The sequence below is a fragment of the Branchiostoma floridae genome, chromosome 10 (genome assembly GCF_000003815.2).
Source record: "Branchiostoma floridae strain S238N-H82 chromosome 10, Bfl_VNyyK, whole genome shotgun sequence".
NCBI lineage: Eukaryota > Metazoa > Chordata > Leptocardii > Amphioxiformes > Branchiostomatidae > Branchiostoma > Branchiostoma floridae.
Genome location: NC_049988.1, coordinates 9,684,266 through 9,702,552, shown reverse-complemented (window position 1 = coordinate 9,702,552; position 18,287 = coordinate 9,684,266). Strand labels below are relative to the sequence as shown.

Here is an 18,287-nt window from a genome sequence, read left to right as displayed (position 1 = left end):
GTGCAATTAATGAGATGTATCACATTTGATTCTATATCTACAAGCTATGTACCATCTCTCTTTCGGGCGGGCACCTATGAACATCGCTTATGGTGCAAAATAACATAGCAAGGTATTGCAGAAAGGAATACAGGAAAACATTGTATGTGTGTAAGTTTTAGGCTCCGAATATAGTACCAAGAGTACCGAAGGAAACTTTGATGTACCGAGTCGGAAATCCGCATACGGTGGAACTTCCAGAATCTTAAACAAAATGTGCGTTACTTTCATCACTTGAATTTCATAGTAAAACCCGTGAGGATTAAGCCCCGGTCACAAAGCGCGTACGATTTCTTGCGATGGTATATTCCGCATATCGTACGATGAGCGCAGTAAATCGCAGCAAAATCGTAAGCAAAATCAGCCATCGCAACGCATCGGATGATGTTCAAAATTTTTCCAGCGTCGTACGATTTTTCACTTGTGTCTCTTTTGAATAACCGCCTGGCCGCTTTTGTGCTTCTTTAAGCAACAAAATGTGGACTTAGCTGTTGAATACCTTCCTATAATATCTTTAACTGTAAAAACACATGACAACAAGAGTATTACAAGAAAAGTTCAAATCAAGCGTGAGTACTGGTATGATTATCTCGGCCTGCTTGCCGGCTCTACGTGTCAGGCTCTTTCGAAGATCGTATCATGATATGCTATCAACAAAAAGATGCCATCATACAAAAATCATATCATATGCATTATGTCATATATATTTCCGACTCATAGAAATTTTAGACATTTCCTTTATGTTCGAGTTGTCCCCATGGTCATTACGATTATGGTAAACTGACCCAAGACCGACGAGAGCTTAGATTTGATCTAATTATAAACTCACGTGCATGAAGCGATCAAACAATTGTCTGCATCACCTGTGCGGGGCGCACTGTTCTCTGGTTGCGACTGTGGCAGTTGCGACTGATATATTTTCCCTTTTCGTCAATATCGACAATATCAGGGAAAACTGAAACCATCACAACATGCTAACAATTCATAAATCTGTAACCTCATCAGTAGACAAAAATTGCCGTAATGAAGTCTGCTATGAGGGCAAATAAAATCTTACGACGATAGCGAAATTTTGAACATGTTCAAAATCCATTTCAGCTCTATTTTTCGTCATAGGACGCACCCCGATTTACTATGATTTACTGCGATTGACGCAGGTACGCTCTTCTGACCTCATCGTACGATGCACTACGCGCTTTGTGACCACGGCTTTATATATTTAAACCATTGCTTCCGATTCTCCCCCGACTTACGACGCGCTACGCTTATACCGCGCATCGCAAGGAATCGTACGCGCTTTGTGACCGGGGCTTAAGGCAGAAAGCGATTTGAGTACCCAAAATTACTTGCTTACTTTTCTACAAGGCTCGCAAGCGGGTGAAGGTTCGCCTGGGGTAACCGCAGTAGTATAGTAGCGACACGCTGGTATCATTTATTCAGGCGCAAGCAGGCGCAGGTCAAAGGTCATCGCCTGCCGATATTATCTATTCAGGCGCAGGTCAGAGGTCAGATATGATGTATTCAGGCGCAGGTCAGAGGTCATATATATCATTTATTCAGGAGCAGGTCAGAGGTCAAATATGATTTATTCAGGCGGAGCAGGTCAGGGGTCAGATATAATGTATTCAGGCGCAGGTCAGGGGTCAGATATAATGTATTCAGGCGCAAGGTAACTATGACAACCCCTCCCCACACCAAATGAACCTCCCCCTCTCTAATCGTGAAAGACATGCCCTTATTTGGCCTGGTTCTAAGTCTCTGTCGTATAAAATAAAGATGACAATGACCGTTTGATTTTCCCGTTCTTTTATTCTGTACTTTCAAAAGTCAGCATCCAGCGTGAACTTCTGCTGTTCAGAGGAGGACATCACTCCCATCTTCTGGTACTCTCCCACCTTCTTCTCAAAAAAGTTAGTCTTTCCCTCCAGAGAAATGTTCTCCATGAAGTCAAAGGGGTTCTCGCTGTTGTAAAGCTTACTGCACATGAGTTCCCCCAGCAGCCTATCTGCGACAAACTCAATGTACTGTTTCATCAGGTCTTGATTCATCCCAATCAGCTTCACAGGAAGAGCTTCCGTCAGGAACTCTTGCTCAATCTTAACAGCATTGTCGATAATCTGGTGAATGCGCTCCTCACTAGGCTTATTGGTTGCTTTAGAGTAGCTATACGTGTTGCTTAGGAGTAAAGAAAACTGCTCCGGAGCAAAATAAACTGCTCCGGAGTAAAAGAAAATTGCTTCGGAGTAAAATAAAGCTGCTCCGGAGTATGCTCCGGAGTAAGTGAGTAAGTATATTTGTTGTATGTATATTTGTCATGTACGTACGAACATATACCATCTATATGTACATGCAGTGAAACATTGCTTTGGAGTAACTATACGTGTTGCTCCGGAGTAAAAACACTGCTCCGGAGTAAAAGAAAACTGCTCCGGAGTAAAATAAACTGCTCCGGGGTAAAATAAAACTGCTCCGGAGTATGCTCCGGAGTAAGTGAGTAAGTATATTTGTTGTAAGTATGTATATTTGTCATGTACGTACGAACATATACCATCTATATGTACATGCAGTGAAACATTGCTTTGGAGTAACAATACGTGTTGCTTCGGAGTAAAAAAAAAACTGCTCCGGAGTAAAAGAAAACTGCTCCGGAGTAAAATAAACTGCTCCGGAGTAAAAGAAAACTGCTCCGGAGTATGCTCCGGAGTAAGTGAGTAAGTCTATTTGTTGTAAGTATGTATATTTGTCTAAGTATATTTGTTGTAAGTATGTATATTTGTCATGTACGTACGAACATATACCATCTATATGTACATGCAGTGAAACATTGCTTTGGAGTAACAATACGTGTTGCTCCGGAGTAAAAAAAAACTGCTCCGGAGTAAAAGAAAACTGCTCCGGAGTAAAATAAACTGCTCCGGAGTAAAAGAAAACTGCTCCAGAGTATGCTCCGGAGTAAGTGAGTAAGTATATTTGTTGTAAGTATGTATATTTGTCATGTACGTACGAACATATACCATCTATATGTACATGCAGTGAAACATTGCTTTGGAGTAGCTATACGTATTGCTCCGGAGTAAGTGAGTAAGTATATTCGTGTTAAGTAACGCATACGCATTTGCTATGTACGTGCCTGTTATGTACTAGGCATATATCAACACAACAATACAAAAGACAGAAGTGTACGGTGATCCTGTTTCTTAAGACTTTACTATCACTTGACGTCCATAAAAAATGTATCAAGGAATTCATAACCAATGTACATCTCGTCCTATATGTCAAACATGGTATCACATTAGGAAAGAAAAAAATGTACTGCAAGCGATATGGCGACCTTACACTACTTCAGGACGCGCATGAGCAGTTTTCTTTTTACTCCGGAGCAGTTTAGTTTACTCCGGAGCAGTTTTCTTTTACTCCGGAGCAGTTTATTTTACTCCGGAGCAGTTTTCTTTTACTCCGGAGCAGTTCTTTTTACTCCGGAGCAACACGTTTAGTTACTCCAAAGCAATGTTTCACTGCATGTACATATAGATGGTATATGTTCGTACGTACATGACAAATATACATACTTACAACAAATATACTTAGACAAATATACATACTTACAACAAATATACTTACTCACTTACTCCGGAGCTTACTCCGGAGCAGTTTTCTTTTACTCCGGAGCAGTTTATTTTACTCCGGAGCAGTTTTCTTTTACTCCGGAGCAGTTTTTCTACTCCGGAGCAACACGTATAGTTACCCCAAAGCAATGTTTCACTGCATGTACATATAGATGGTATATGTTCGTACGTACATGACAAATATATATACTTACAACAAATATACTTACTCACTCCGGAGCATACTCCGGAGCAGTTTTCTTTTACTCCGGAGCAGTTTATTTTACTCCGGAGCAGTTTTCTTTTACTCCGGAGCAGTGTTTTTACTCCGGAGCAACACGTATGGTTACTCCAAAGCAATGTTTTACTGCATGTACATATAGATGGTATATGTTCGTACGTACATGACAAATATACATACTTACAACAAATATACTTACTCATTTACTCCGGAGCATACTCCGGAGCAGTTTTATTTCACTCCGGAGCAGAGAGAACATTTCTCTGGAGGGAAAGACCAACTTCTTTGAGAAAAAGGTGGGAGAGTACCAGAAGATGGGGGTTATGTCCTCCTCTGAACAGCAGAAGTTCACGCTGGATGCTGACTTTTGAAAGTACAGAATAAAGGAACGGAAAAAATCAAACGGTGATTGTCATCTTTATCTTATACGATAGAGATTTAGAACCAGGCCAAATAAGGACATGTCTTTCACAATTTGGGAGGGGAAGGTTCATTTGTGGTGGGGTGGGGTTGTCGTAGTTACCTTGCTCCGCTTGAATATATGATATCTGACCCCTGACCTGCGCCGCCTGAATAAATCATATTTGACCTCTGACCTGCTATACCTGAATAAATGATATATATGACCCCTGACCTGCTGCGCCTGAATAAATTATATCTGACCTCTGACCTGCGCCTGAATAGATAATATCGGCAGGCGATGACCTTTGACCTGCGCCTGCTTGCGCCTGAATAAATGATACCAGCGTGTCCCTACTATACTACTAACCGCTAAGCGAACCCTTCGGTAACCGCAAAGCGACCTCATACGGTGGAACTTCCAGAATCTTAAAGAAAATGTGCGTTACTTTCATCACTTGAATTTCATAGTAAAACCCGTGAGGATTAGGCAGAAAGCGATTTGAGTACCAAAAATTACTTGCTTACTTTTCTACAAGGCTCGCAAGCGGGTGAAGGTTCGCCTGGGGTAACCGCTAAGCGAACCCTTCGGTAACCGCAAAGCGACCTCATACGGTGGAACTTCCAGAATCTTAAAGAAAATGTGCGTTACTTTCATCACTTGAATTTCATAGTAAAACCCGTGAGGATTAGGCAGAAAGCGATTTGAGTACCAAAAATTACTTGCTTACTTTTCTACAAGGCTCGCAAGCGGGTGAAGGTTCGCCTGGGGTAACCGCTAAGCGAACCCTTCGGTAACCGCAAAGCGACCTCATACGGTGGAACTTCCAGAATCTTAAAGAAAATGTGCGTTACTTTCATCACTTGAATTTCATAGTAAAACCCGTGAGGATTAGGCAGAAAGCGATTTGAGTACCAAAAATTACTTGCTTACTTTTCTACCAGGCTCGCAAGCGGGTGAAGGTTCGCCTGGGGTAACCGCTAAGCGAACCCTTCGGTAACCGCAAAGCGACCTCATACGGTGGAACTTCCAGAATCTTAAAGAAAATGTGCGTTACTTTCATCACTTGAATTTCATAGTAAAACCCGTGAGGATTAGGCAGAAAGCGATTTGAGTACCAAAATTACTTGCTTACTTTTCTACAAGGCTCGCAAGCGGGTGAAGGTTCGCCTGGGGTAACCGCTAAGCGAACCCTTTCGGTTAACCGCAAAAGCGACCTCATACGGTGGAACTTCCAGAATCTTAAAGAAAATGTGCGTTACTTTCATCACTTGAATTTCATAGTAAAACCCGTGAGGATTAGGCAGAAAGCGATTTGAGTACCAAAAATTACTTGCTTACTTTTCTACAAGGCTCGCAAGCGGGTGAAGGTTCGCCTGGGGTAACCGCTAAGCGAACCCTTCGGTAACCGCGCGCAAAGCGACCTCATACGGTGGAACTTCCAGAATCTTAAAGAAAATGTGCGTTACTTTCATCACTTGAATTTCATAGTAAAACCCGTGAGGATTAGGCAGAAAGCGATTTGAGTACCCAAAATTACTTGCTTACTTTTCTACAAGGCTCGCAAGCGGGTGAAGGTTCGCCTGGGGTAACCGCTAAGCGAACCCTTCGGTAACCGCAAAGCGACCTCATACGGTGGAACTTCCAGAGTCTTAAAGAAAATGTGCGTTACTTTCATCACTTGAATTTCATAGTAAAACCCGTGAGGATTAGGCAGAAAGCGATTTGAGTACCCAAAATTACTTGCTTACTTTTCTACAAGGCTCGCAAGGCACAGAATGCCGGCATCTTCCCCTTGGACCACAGGAGGAAAGTAGCCAGTCTCTGCACCTTCTACCGGCACATCTTCCTACAACCTTCCCAGGAACTTTCAGGAATCATGCCGACACGCGCAACCGGGACACGAGTAACCAGATCATCCACAAGAGCTCACCCTTACCTTGTTAAAGTACCGAGATCAAATACCCAACTTCACCTATCATCTTATGTACCACGAACTAGTAGACTGTGGAATTCACTTCCAGCATCAGTGTTTCCAGCAAGACCCGACATGAACATTTTCAAGACAGCTGTTAACAAATTTCTTTTGAACTATAATTCTCAGAGCTAGCTTCATTGCATATGTATATAATTGTATATTTGAGTTGATGTAGACGCTTTTGGGATGTACATATGAGCTAATGTAAACGTTTTTGGATCACAATAATGTGCTTAATGTTCGAGGCTACTGTAATGTAAATGTGACGTATGATTGCTTTACTTTGTATCGTATGGGCCGTATATCATCAGCATGATGTAAATATTCAGGTCCTTTTGTACTGATTAAAAAAAAAAAAAAAAAAAAAAGCGGGTGAAGGTTCGCCTGGGGTAACCGCTAAGCGAACCCTTCGGTAACCGCAAAGCGACCTCATACGGTGGAACTTCCAGAATCTTAAAGAAAATGTGCGTTACTTTCATCACTTGAATTTCATAGTAAAACCCGTGAGGATTAGGCAGAAAGCGATTTGAGTACCAAAAATTACTTGCTTACTTTTCTACAAGGCTCGCAAGCGGGTGAAGGTTCGCCTGGGGTAACCGCTAAGCGAACCCTTCGGTAACCGCAAAGCGACCTCATACGGTGGAACTTCCAGAATCTTAAAGAAAATGTGCGTTACTTTCATCACTTGAATTTCATAGTAAAACCCGTGAGGATTAGGCAGAAAGCGATTTGAGTACCAAAAATTACTTGCTTACTTTTCTACAAGGCTCGCAAGCGGGTGAAGGTTCGCCTGGGGTAACCGCTAAGCGAACCCTTCGGTAACCGCAAAGCGACCTCATACGGTGGAACTTCCAGAATCTTAAAGAAAATGTGCGTTACTTTCATCACTTGAATTTCATAGTAAAACCCGTGAGGATTAGGCAGAAAGCGATTTGAGTACCAAAAATTACTTGCTTACTTTTCTACAAGGCTCGCAAGCGGGTGAAGGTTCGCCTGGGGTAACCGCTAAGCGAACCCTTCGGTAACCGCGCACCAAGCGCCCTCGTACGGCGGAACTTCCAGAAACTTAAAGAGAATGTGCCTTACTTTCATCACTTGAATTACATACTAAAGCCCGTGAGGATTAGGCAGAAAGCGATTTGAGTACCCATAAATTACTTGCTTACTTTTCTACAAGGCTCGCAAGCGGGTGAAGGTTCGCCTGGGGTAACCGCTAAGCGAACCCTTCGGTAACCGCAAAGCGACCTCATACGGTGGAACTTCCAGAATCTTTAAGAAAATGTACCTTTAACTGTGAAACGTGAATTTCATAGTAAAACCCGTGAGGATTAGGCAGAAAGCGATTTGAGTACCAAAAATTACTTGCTTACTTTTCTACAAGGCTCGCAAGCGGGTGAAGGTTCGCCTGGGGTAACCGTTAAGCGAACCCTTCGGTAACCGCAAAGCGACCTCATACGGTGGAACTTCCAGAATCTTAAAGAAAATGTGCGTTACTTTCATCACTTGAATTTCATAGTAAAACCCGTGAGGATTAGGCAGAAAGCGATTTGAGTACCAAAAATTACTTGCTTACTTTTCTACAAGGCTCGCAAGCGGGTGAAGGTTCGCCTGGGGTAACCGCTAAGCGAACCCTTCGGTAACCGCAAAGCGACCTCATACGGTGGAACTTCCAGAATCTTAAAGAAAATGTGCGTTACTTTCATCACTTGAATTTCATAGTAAAACCCGTGAGGATTAGGCAGAAAGCGATTTGAGTACCAAAAATTACTTGCTTACTTTTCTACAAGGCTCGCAAGCGGGTGAAGGTTCGCCTGGGGTAACCGCTAAGCGAACCCTTCGGTAACCGCAAAGCGACCTCATACGGTGGAACTTCCAGAATCTTAAAGAAAATGTGCGTTACTTTCATCACTTGAATTTCATAGTAAAACCCGTGAGGATTAGGCAGAAAGCGATTTGAGTACCAAAAATCACTTGCTTACTTTTCTACAAGGCTCGCAAGCGGGTGAAGGTTCGCCTGGGGTAACCGCTAAGCGAACCCTTCGGTAACCGCAAATCCATGCTCATTTTCAGATTTTTTGTAGGTTGTACCCTCAACTTCAACATACTAAATTCTGGTAAATTGTATCTGCACCTTACTATAGGTTTTGAGTCGTCGAACCACCTCACTTTGGGGTCACCTTAACCATGTAAATCCCCATAGGCGAAAAACTGTGTTCTGAGATCTTATGTATACCGACTACTGGGGAGGGGCTGCTAAACTGAATTGCCCATTCCCTACATGGTTAAGCCATGCCATACAAGCACTTAAAAACACATTTACCTACATTTCAAACCTCAAGTTTTTACCCCCACTGCAAAGCTGGATTTGTCAGGTTTGTTTTGGTTGAAAAAGCCCGAGTTCAACTCCGGCATTTTAACGAGCTAAAATGTCCATGTCTCCCAATTGAATATGAAGGTCATCCACAGGTCAAAGCATGCCAAAGGTCACAATTTTTGGCAATATTTTAAAACTAGAGTTCCACGAACACATACCTTTGCCAAACAAACCAGGTTTGTTATGTAGAATGATGTCTGTAGACATAAATGTGTTACTCTTTACATTTTATCTTATATGCCTGGAGTTGGTTCATAACATTTTGCCATTGCTTATACAAATTCGATCCCTATTTACATATATTTACTAATATTAAATTGTATCAAGCATCACTTAAGCTATCAGCATACCAAAAATCATGATGATCATTTCATCCCTTCTTGACTCATTCTCTTTCAAAGTAGGAAACTAAACCGGCTCCTGCAGTTCAAGAAAAGACGTTAGCGGACCCAAACATACACCTCTTACTCTCTGCCATCTTTCTCAGTTACATATGTGACAAGTTTGAAAGTCCTATCACGGAATGCAGTGGATTTATCAACTTTCCTCATTAATTATGCAAATTAGCTGTTAATTTGCATAACTAGTATCTCATTATGTAAGTTTTTACTTAGGCTATCTACATACCAAAAATCATGACGATCCGTCAACACGTTCATATTTTGCCATTAATTATGCAAATGAGATCATCATCTGCATAATTAATATGTATTGATATTTCTTTCTTTCTTTCTCAGCTACAAATGTGACATGTTTGAAAGTCCTATAAAGGAATGCAGTGGATTTACAAACTTTCGTCATTAATTATGCAAATTAGCTGTCGATTTGCATAATTAGAATTCTATCATGTAAGTCTTCCCTTTGGCTATCTACATACCAAAAGTCATGATGATCCGTCAACACGTTTATATGTTCCCATTAATTATGCAAATGAGGCCGTCATTTGCATAATTAATGTGCATTGATATTTCTCTCTTTCTCATCTATATATGTGACAAGTTTGAAAGTCCTATCATGAAATGCAGTGGATTTATAAACTTTCCTCATTAATTATGTAAATTGGTTGCTGATTTGCATAATTAGTATTCCATTATATACATTGTTACTTGGGCTATCTACATACCAAAAATCATGACGATCCATCAACACGTTCTCGAGTTATTCTCGTCCAAAGTTTGAAAGGAAATCGGCGACTGCAGTTACAAACAAGCCGCTAGGGGCCCAAACTTACAGCACTAACTGTCTGCCCCAAGGGCTATCTACCACTCAAAAGTCATAACCACAGCATGCCCAGAACACGAGATATCAAAAATTGAGGTTCTGCTGCAGTACCTTACCAAGCCGCTAGGGGGCCCATTATCGAACTTGACCTTCGTTTTCCGAACCCCTACCCACCTACAAAATATTATCGGGATACATCCAAGGCTTCTTGAGTTATGCTGTTAACACACACACAGACAGACAGACCCACAAGCCCAAAACATAACCTTAGCCATTCTGGCAAAGGTAAATATACATGCTTCAGTCCCTCTTGCAGAAATGTCGACCTTTGTGATTATTATTATGATTATTATCAATGAAGAGGCTAAGGGTAGGCATCGGGCACTTTCTGCGCAGCTCCGGAAGAGAACTCCCTCCCCTACTATGTTTTGCCACGGTGTCACAAAGTTTGCGGCCTTGTGGCATCTGCCCACCCCTACAGCACAAGTGGAATGATCCATAATAAACATGGCTGCGAAATGATGAAATCGTGTGAAACTCTTTGAGACTTTGTTTCTGAAATAATTGATTTTCGTTTATTTTGGGATGCTGTGATGTAAGGTTGTGCAATGTGTCGTATTAAAGTGTTGCGAGTCCCGGTTATTGCACAAACAGGAGAACAGACAGAGGCAGTAGCGGGTGTCGCTAAGGTAGTGGCACGAAGCGGAATAGGCTAAGCGCTGACAACACTTATTAATAACAGGTGTGTATTAAGTAACGTTACGGGGATAACGTACGCGTGTTTTTGATATAATATTACAGCCTACCGACTGTTTTTGATACCTATCGAATACTTTTTCCCTTAACGTTCTGAGACCATTGGAAGGTCCTGCACTGGACGGGGTAGTCACAAAATGGGGTTTACGGAAAAGCCTGGACCCAGGAGCTGGGCTGGCTAGCCTGAAAGACTACCTTTTCTGGGCCCCAAGGCTATGCATGGGGTTTGGCCTACAGCTGAAGTTTTTTTTAATAAAAAAAACTGGGTCAATGACAATCCCAGGTAACAGTTGATCATATCGCTGCGCTTGCAATGAATAACTCAACCAAGACTGGAAGAAAACAATCATAAACTAAATTCCAAGTATACAACAGAAAATGCTGGAAATGTTAATCATAATCATCTGGTGTATTTGATATTTTTAAGACTGAAGGGGAGGGGTACTAGGCGAAATAAAGAATACTAGGATGGGTCAGGAAATGATAGCGCACAACATCAAATTAAAAACAGATGTCATGCATGTATGTATGAGAGTGTGTGTCACTGTGTGTGTGTTTGTACTTTAACCTCCTTGGTTTGTACATGAAATTTCTTTGTAGAAAAACTGGGTCAGTGGTAACCCAAGACAACAGTTGGTCCTCTAGGATAGGGGCTGTTTGCCAAAACATCAAATTTGAAACAGATGTCTCAAACATCAAGTGTCAGTGAGCATGGATGTAGGAATGGATGTATGTTAAAATTGTGTTTATATGTGTCAATTGTATGTGAGGGTGTGTGTGTGTATAATATGACGTGTAACGTTAGTGTTGTTTGTGCTATTCGTTTCTCTCATGTAGGACAATTACTGATAGCCACTATAAGTCTTGTAGGAATGACTGCCAGTATAGTCAAAGGAAAAGTAAATGTACTAATAGCCCTTGAAGTTACAGTAGTTGATGTTGATTGTTCATTGCTGTAAACCATTGAACCCCAATCCCCCATAGATATGACCAAACTGTTGCCTTCTGTCCAATGCACCCTGCATGCACTGGAATTGTCGGTTACCCAGTTGTAGGTTTAAAAAAATCTATTAATGGGTCAAACCCCATCAATAGCCTTGGGGCCCAAAAAGGGTGGCCTGGCTAGCCTGCAGGCTAGCCTGCTGGGCCCAGGCTTTTCCGTAAACCCCACAAAATGTACCCAGTATCATCATAATGCCTTCTTTGCATTTTTGGCCATGCCTCAGGGGCTAACCAATCAGTATAGTGTTCGTCCGTTTGGCAAAAATTCCCAGAATTCGATAGGTATTTCTGGAATTCTTCCGCATGAAGTTGCATCATCCCTTTAAATATCAAATCAAGGATCAAATTAACCTTTCCTCACATACAGCTTGTACCTTGTTACGTTACAACACAGAGTGTTAGCTATGGAGACAATGTCATAAAATTTTGCAGTTCACTGGCCAGAAATTACTAGCCTGGAGTCCAGCTTTGTTAAAGCTTTGGTCCAACGGTCACTGCCCTGACCATTGGGAGCAGACCAAAACTAACAAGGCTGGACTCCAGGCTACGAAATAATTACTGTAACAGCTTTTCTACAATTCTTATTTAAGAAATCCTGCTGTGGATAACTGATGTAACGTTATAATTCACAGTTAATGGAAATGACACTCTTTTACCTCATTAGAGTGGAAGAATTCTGAAGATGGGTGCATCAAAGAGCACCCTTAGTCAGACCATACAGGAGACCATACAGAACTCAGATCTGCTGGAGGCTAAGCTTATCTTGGAGAGTATTGCATCAGGAGACCAGCCAGAACAGTCACATGGGACAGGTATGTTCTGCTGTCAGTCAGTCTTAAAGACTATAGCACATGTTAACCTCACAGGTAAAGACTCCAGTACAAAGGAGACACCTATGAGCATGGTCAATATTGTAGTAAAAACGTATTTTCATCTTTCTTTATTCATTTGAAAAAAAAACAAAAAAAAAAACAGTACCAATGAATTGCATGTCAGATACAAAACGAAACACTTGAACTTGTAACTTTAGAAGTAACTTGGCCTAGCATGAGCAGTTAGGCTAGTGGATGTTGGATTGAGAAAAAAATGGGCTTGGTTCTTGGCAAAGGTACAATTTCCAGGTGCCATAGGGTACCTGACTTATTCGGGGTGAGGTATATACAGGCAGTAGAAGGAGAGGGATAGGTTCCACCAAGGACGTTATATCACATGTGATATAACGTCCTTGGTTCCACCTTCCAATACCATGAACTTAGTACAGTGGATAATTATTACCCAGGGCTCCTATGAAAGGCGATTTTTGGACTTTTACTTTCTTGGTGATCATGCTCAGGATACCTTATCTTAACCTAAAGAAAATGGACAAATTACTGTAATTCTTTTAGATTTGCAGTAGCTTTATGTGTTCCATGGAAACTAAGTTGCAAATTGCCTAAATTGATAAAGGCATGGTAATTATTGTCAATGTTGATTTATATAATCAATAAACGAAACAAAATACTCCAGTATCATCATATGGTAAGACACAGTCCATGTCATTCTCTATAGCAGGGGATGGAGCTTCGGTTGCCAGTGGGTCTGTGAGCAAAGAGCAGCTGCTGAAGTTGCAGATCCCCCTGCCAATGGAATGGACCAGTCTGCTTCAGAACAAGCGTACCCATGTCATTGTGGCAGCAGACAAGAGTGGATCCATGTCGGGTAACCCATGGCGACAGGTAGAGACACAGCCATTAAAGCTCATCTGTACTATGTGGTAGACCAGGATTGTAGCCAGCACCCATCCTTCCGTCCTTTGATGGAATTTTGCAGCTGGGGACGGAATTTTTTTAAATCCATTCCGTCCTCTGTGAGCAAATCTTAACCCTCAAAATGCAGGAAATAGCGTTTCAGAGAGTCTAGATTTCAAAATTTTCCTTGGGAGCATGCCCCTGTACCCCATAGGAACGCTGCTCCAAAGCCATTAAAAATCGAAGGGGTGGAAAATGATTTCCGTCTGGCTACAAGCCTGTGGTAGACTTTAAATATGTCAAATTAAAAGAGCATTGTGTAAGAGCATGGGCAGAAAATAGTAACATTAATCAAGCAAAACAAGTTGAGTTAAAATAATGTCTTTAGTCAAATGTCCTTATGCTTCCTTCACGCCTTCAAATGTCCTTATGCTTCCTTCAGTGTTTTCAGATCCTCAAGAAAAGTGTTTGATTACAATTCTTTGAAGAGACTGAGAGCAACTTTCAGAAAGGCCGGCAAGCAAAAAAAAACAAAACATATTTCCCCTTTCCTTTGTTGGGTGAGAAATGTACCCATTTATCACACTTAGATCCCAATGAAACAATACAGAATAATTCTGAATTACTGTCTCCTTGTCAATGGTTGCGCACTTGAGAAATGAAGCTCTCCCTGTCTCTTCCTTCAGGTACAGCAGGCCCTACTGTACATGATCGGAGATGTGGCCAGTGTAAACCCCAGTGTGGCCCTGGATGTGGTCATCTACAATGACAAGGCTTCCCTACTGCAGTATGCAGGGTCAGTTGTCGTTTTTTAAATCCTGCTTTAAAGTTTAAGTTTACATTATGCATGAGTGATAGCATGACTTAATCCAATTTTGATCGCTGCCACTTTGCAATTGTTGTGTGTTTTCTAAACTTCCTTATACAAAATGTATTCTTATTCTGTGACAGGTCATACCAGGATGCAGTGAATAGAGTAAATGCTGACGGTATGACCAGTTTTGCAGCAGCGTTCAGTTGTATCAAGGACTGTTTGAAGACTGAAATACAAGGTTAGAATAAATTTTCTTTCCATGAGTCAAAAGCCAGGTTGCGCCATCAACATTTCAGGTTGTAAATCATGTAACTTCTTACATGTATGTTTTATCTGATGAAGAAGTAAATACAAAAGCTTATGTTTGTAGGTGGGGGAAAAGTGGTGTTCCAACTGCAAAATTTCAGGTTGCGCACTGTGCAAAAAGTGGATATTTTGAGCACTGGGTACATGTTTATAAAATCCCTGACCTGTATGTTAGGGAAGAAATACATAATGAAGGATATCATAATGATTGATAACTGGACCCTCCTGTGTAGGTACTCCTGTCTCTAAGACAGTGGTGGTGTTCATGACGGACGGTGCCGACACATGTAACCGTGGAGCGGACATCGACCGCTCAGTCAGGAGCTGGAAGGAGGCCCTCGCCAGACTAGGCCACGAGGTGGGGAAACATTGGCCCTATAACTAACACTAAATATAAATACAATTGCAGTGTACTTTCCTTAAAAATTATTAATATATGTATTAAATTGCAACTTGTTGCAAAAGTCTCTCACTTTCTGTTTCAGCTTTTTGTTTCATTTTTTTAAAGAAATTTGACTCTCCCTGACACAAATGTGAAAAAGGGGGGCCATCCAAACTGTAACATTTTCCAAGTGTCACAAATCCGTATTACATGTGATTGCAACAAAATGTCACAATTTTGTCAAAATGTTGATTTTGCCATTCATATACACATGCACACCCTTCTAGAGAGAATGTCTTATAGGTAGGAATTGCATTTTGGACTTCATTTTGACCCTACTCAACTATCTTTTAAGATAGTTAAAACGTTTGACTTAGTATTATAAATATTTAAAAAAAAACAATACATGTACACAGCCTTGTCAAAGTTTTTCGCTCTGTATTGTGGCATGGACATGAAACGATGAAGCATTTTTTTTTACTTAATGATCACCACGTAACAAAACCTGAAGGTCATTTCAAGGTGTGACCCCTAGGCCACTCAAAGGTAATGGGATACATTGTAACTGTAACAGCAACTCTTTGCCCTAGGTCAGAAACATCATGATTAAGACAAGCCCAATTGCTCACTAAGAGTGAGGATTAAGTGACCCAATGGGTTAAGCAGGGGTTTATATTGTATATTATACCATATATATTGTTGTCAATAGGCGATAGTTCACGTGGTTGGCTTCAGCGCCCAGCACGACTACAACTTCCTTGGTCGCCTGCGGAAGACGGGAACCACCGCAGGCTTGTTCCGCTACACGGAGCCTAGTGACGGGACAGAGGCCCTCAAGGCCAAGCTGCAGGAGCTCTTTGACTTTGTGGCTCTGAGGTAAGAAGTATTAGTAGAATGCAATAAGCCAGATCACAGTTTCACCTGCACATGTGTGAGATCAAAGGTGAAGTCATCTAACTTGTAAACTGTTCTTGTCTAGACCAACCTTGATACCATGTTCAGATGTGTTTGTGTAAGTATGAGGGGCCTTCATCTTTAATGCGTTATCCACAGTGTATCACACTGAGCATGTGCAATGTAAACCTTGAATTGGCTCATACAATTATCTTCTCCTGTTTAGCTTTGTGGAATGAAAACATAATGTTTTTACTCCTTTCTTTCCTTCTTCTGATGTTCCAAACAAATGAGATCACTGACCTACACCAGATGCTATTGCCATGGTTACAGCTTAAGTACTAGCCACCCTGATGTATTCAGTTGCATATAACACAATCATGCAATGTAGCAAGTGGCAGGACAGAGCTAGAGGGTCTAGTAACCATATATGTGAATGTGATTGAGTAACAGTTACAGTTACTTAGTAGTAGACCATGTGAAGGTAAACATTATGTATTTGCTTCCATATGTCACCTCTCTAGTTTTCCATACTTGTTTCCCCCTTCCTCAGTGCTGGTAGGGAGGTTGATATGCTGATGAAGCTAGAAGGAGAAGACAGGTTCTACACACCAGATGGCAGCAAGCAGACTGTCACCATCAAGGGGGAAGTAGTAGTGGAGGAGCAAGAGGAGGAGAGTACAGAGGAGGCAGAAGCTGCAAGCAGTGCAGAGGGTATGTATGCATTTTCAGCTGTCTGTGCTGATAACACTGCAGTTTGGCATAGGTTGCAATGGAACATATTCTTTGTAGATGACGTTTTGTTTGACCATCTTTGCAGATGGGATCAATTGATCTGCTAGGGGTCTTTGGCCTTGTGCATGTGCATGTGCAGTTAAAACTCTGAACTGGCCTATTGTAATGTATGGGTTAAACACTCTCAACAGGTCAGAAGAGGCTCCTGGTCCAGGCAGACACATGGGTGGTCATGGCTGACCCTGTGACCTTGCCACAAGTCTCCATCACCTTGAAGATGCAGGTGGCTCAGCAGGACCTGGAGCTGCCCTGTCTGGTCAAGGAGACCTCACGGGAGCTGGTCAAGGCACCTGCAGACAAGGTGGGTTAGGGAAGGAAGACTCTCTTGTCAATGAAGAACAATTAGTTCATAGCACTAATACTGCCTGTCCTTGGCGCTAGTTGGCTTGTATCACAGATCTTTATGCTGATTGGCTGATATGTACTGTCCTTGGTGCTGATTGGCTTGTATCCCATATCTTTATGCTGATTGGCTGATATGTACTGTCCTTGGTGCTCATTGGCTTGTATCACAGGTCTTTACTGCTGATTGGCTGATATGTACTGTCCTTGGTGCTGGTTGTCTTGTATCACAGGTCTTCAATGCTGAGTGGCTGATATGTACTGTCCTTGGTGCTGATTGGCTTGTATCCCATATCTTTATGCTGATTGGCTGATATGTACTGTCCTTGGAGCTGATTGGCTTGTATCACAGGTCTTTAATGCTGATTGGCTGATGTGTACTTTCCTTGGTGCTGATTGGCTTGTATCACAGGTCTCTAATGCTGATTGGCTGATATGTACAGTCTTTGGTGCTGATTGGCTTGTATCACAGGTCTTTAATGCTGATTGGCTGATATGTACTGTCCTTGGTGCTGATTGGCTTGTATCACAGGTCTCTAATGCTGATTGGCTGATATGTACAGTCTTTGGTGCTGATTGGCTTGTATCACAGGTCTTTAATGCTGATTGGCTGATATGTACTGTCCTTGGAGCTGATTGGCTTGTATCACAGGTCTCTAATGCTGATTGGCTGATATGTACAGTCTTTGGTGCTGATTGGCTTGTATCACAGGTCTTTAATGCTGATTGGCTGATATGTACTGTCCTTGGTGCTGATTGGCTTGTATCACAGGTCTCTAATGCTGATTGGCTGATATGTACAGTCTTTGGTGCTGATTGGCTTGTATCACAGGTCTTTAATGCTGATTGGCTGATATGTACTGTCCTTGGAGCTGATTGGCTTGTATCACAGGTCTTTAATGCTGATTGGCTGATATGTACTGTCCTTGGTGCTGATTGGCTAATAAATGCCATTTTAAGTTAATTGCAGATGAAATCCTTTCCATGATGCTGATTGACTATTAAGTCCTGTCCTTGGTACTGACTGGCTATTTCACCCTCTCCTTGGTGCTACTTTGCTGAAATTGTGCTGACATACTACACTGTCCTGTCCTTGGTGCTGATTAAATATTGCATCTGCTTCATAGTGCTGGTTGGCTACTTTATCCTCTCCTTCGTGTTGATTGGCTACCTCAAGTTGTCCCTTGTCCTGATTGGTTTCTTTGTCCTCTTCTCATTGGCTAATATCTCCTGTCCTTCTGCAGGTTTTGTGGGCTGTGCGGGTTTTGGAGAGAAATGCAGATTCTCTGAGTGTCCGACTGTCCAAGGCTATCACCAATAGTGGAGATGGTACGTTATTTCAGTTTTATACTTGCTTCGTAGGGATCCCAGACCTTGTTCAAGAACTTTGAATGATGTCAACACTCTGACT

The 18,287-nt window shown here is 41.8% G+C and overlaps 1 protein-coding gene across 2 annotated transcripts in view; it reads left to right on the top strand.

Moving 5' to 3' along the window:
• LOC118424011 overlaps window positions 1-18,287 on the top strand; it is a 30,118-nt gene that overhangs the window by 805 nt on the left and 11,026 nt on the right. The window contains exons 1-10 of one of the 2 annotated variants that reach the window (XM_035832407.1): window positions 10,359-10,600; window positions 12,281-12,428; window positions 13,165-13,331; window positions 14,030-14,139; window positions 14,295-14,395; window positions 14,697-14,821; window positions 15,555-15,721; window positions 16,293-16,453; window positions 16,666-16,835; window positions 18,121-18,205. In XM_035832407.1, the coding sequence (XP_035688300.1) occupies window positions 12,299-12,428; window positions 13,165-13,331; window positions 14,030-14,139; window positions 14,295-14,395; window positions 14,697-14,821; window positions 15,555-15,721; window positions 16,293-16,453; window positions 16,666-16,835; window positions 18,121-18,205 (1,216 nt within the window). In that variant the 5' untranslated portion in view covers window positions 10,359-10,600; window positions 12,281-12,298. Of the gene's footprint in view, window positions 1-10,358; window positions 10,601-12,280; window positions 12,429-13,164; window positions 13,332-14,029; window positions 14,140-14,294; window positions 14,396-14,696; window positions 14,822-15,554; window positions 15,722-16,292; window positions 16,454-16,665; window positions 16,836-18,120; window positions 18,206-18,287 lie in introns of those variants that run through there. The other variant, XM_035832406.1, reaches the window with a different exon arrangement.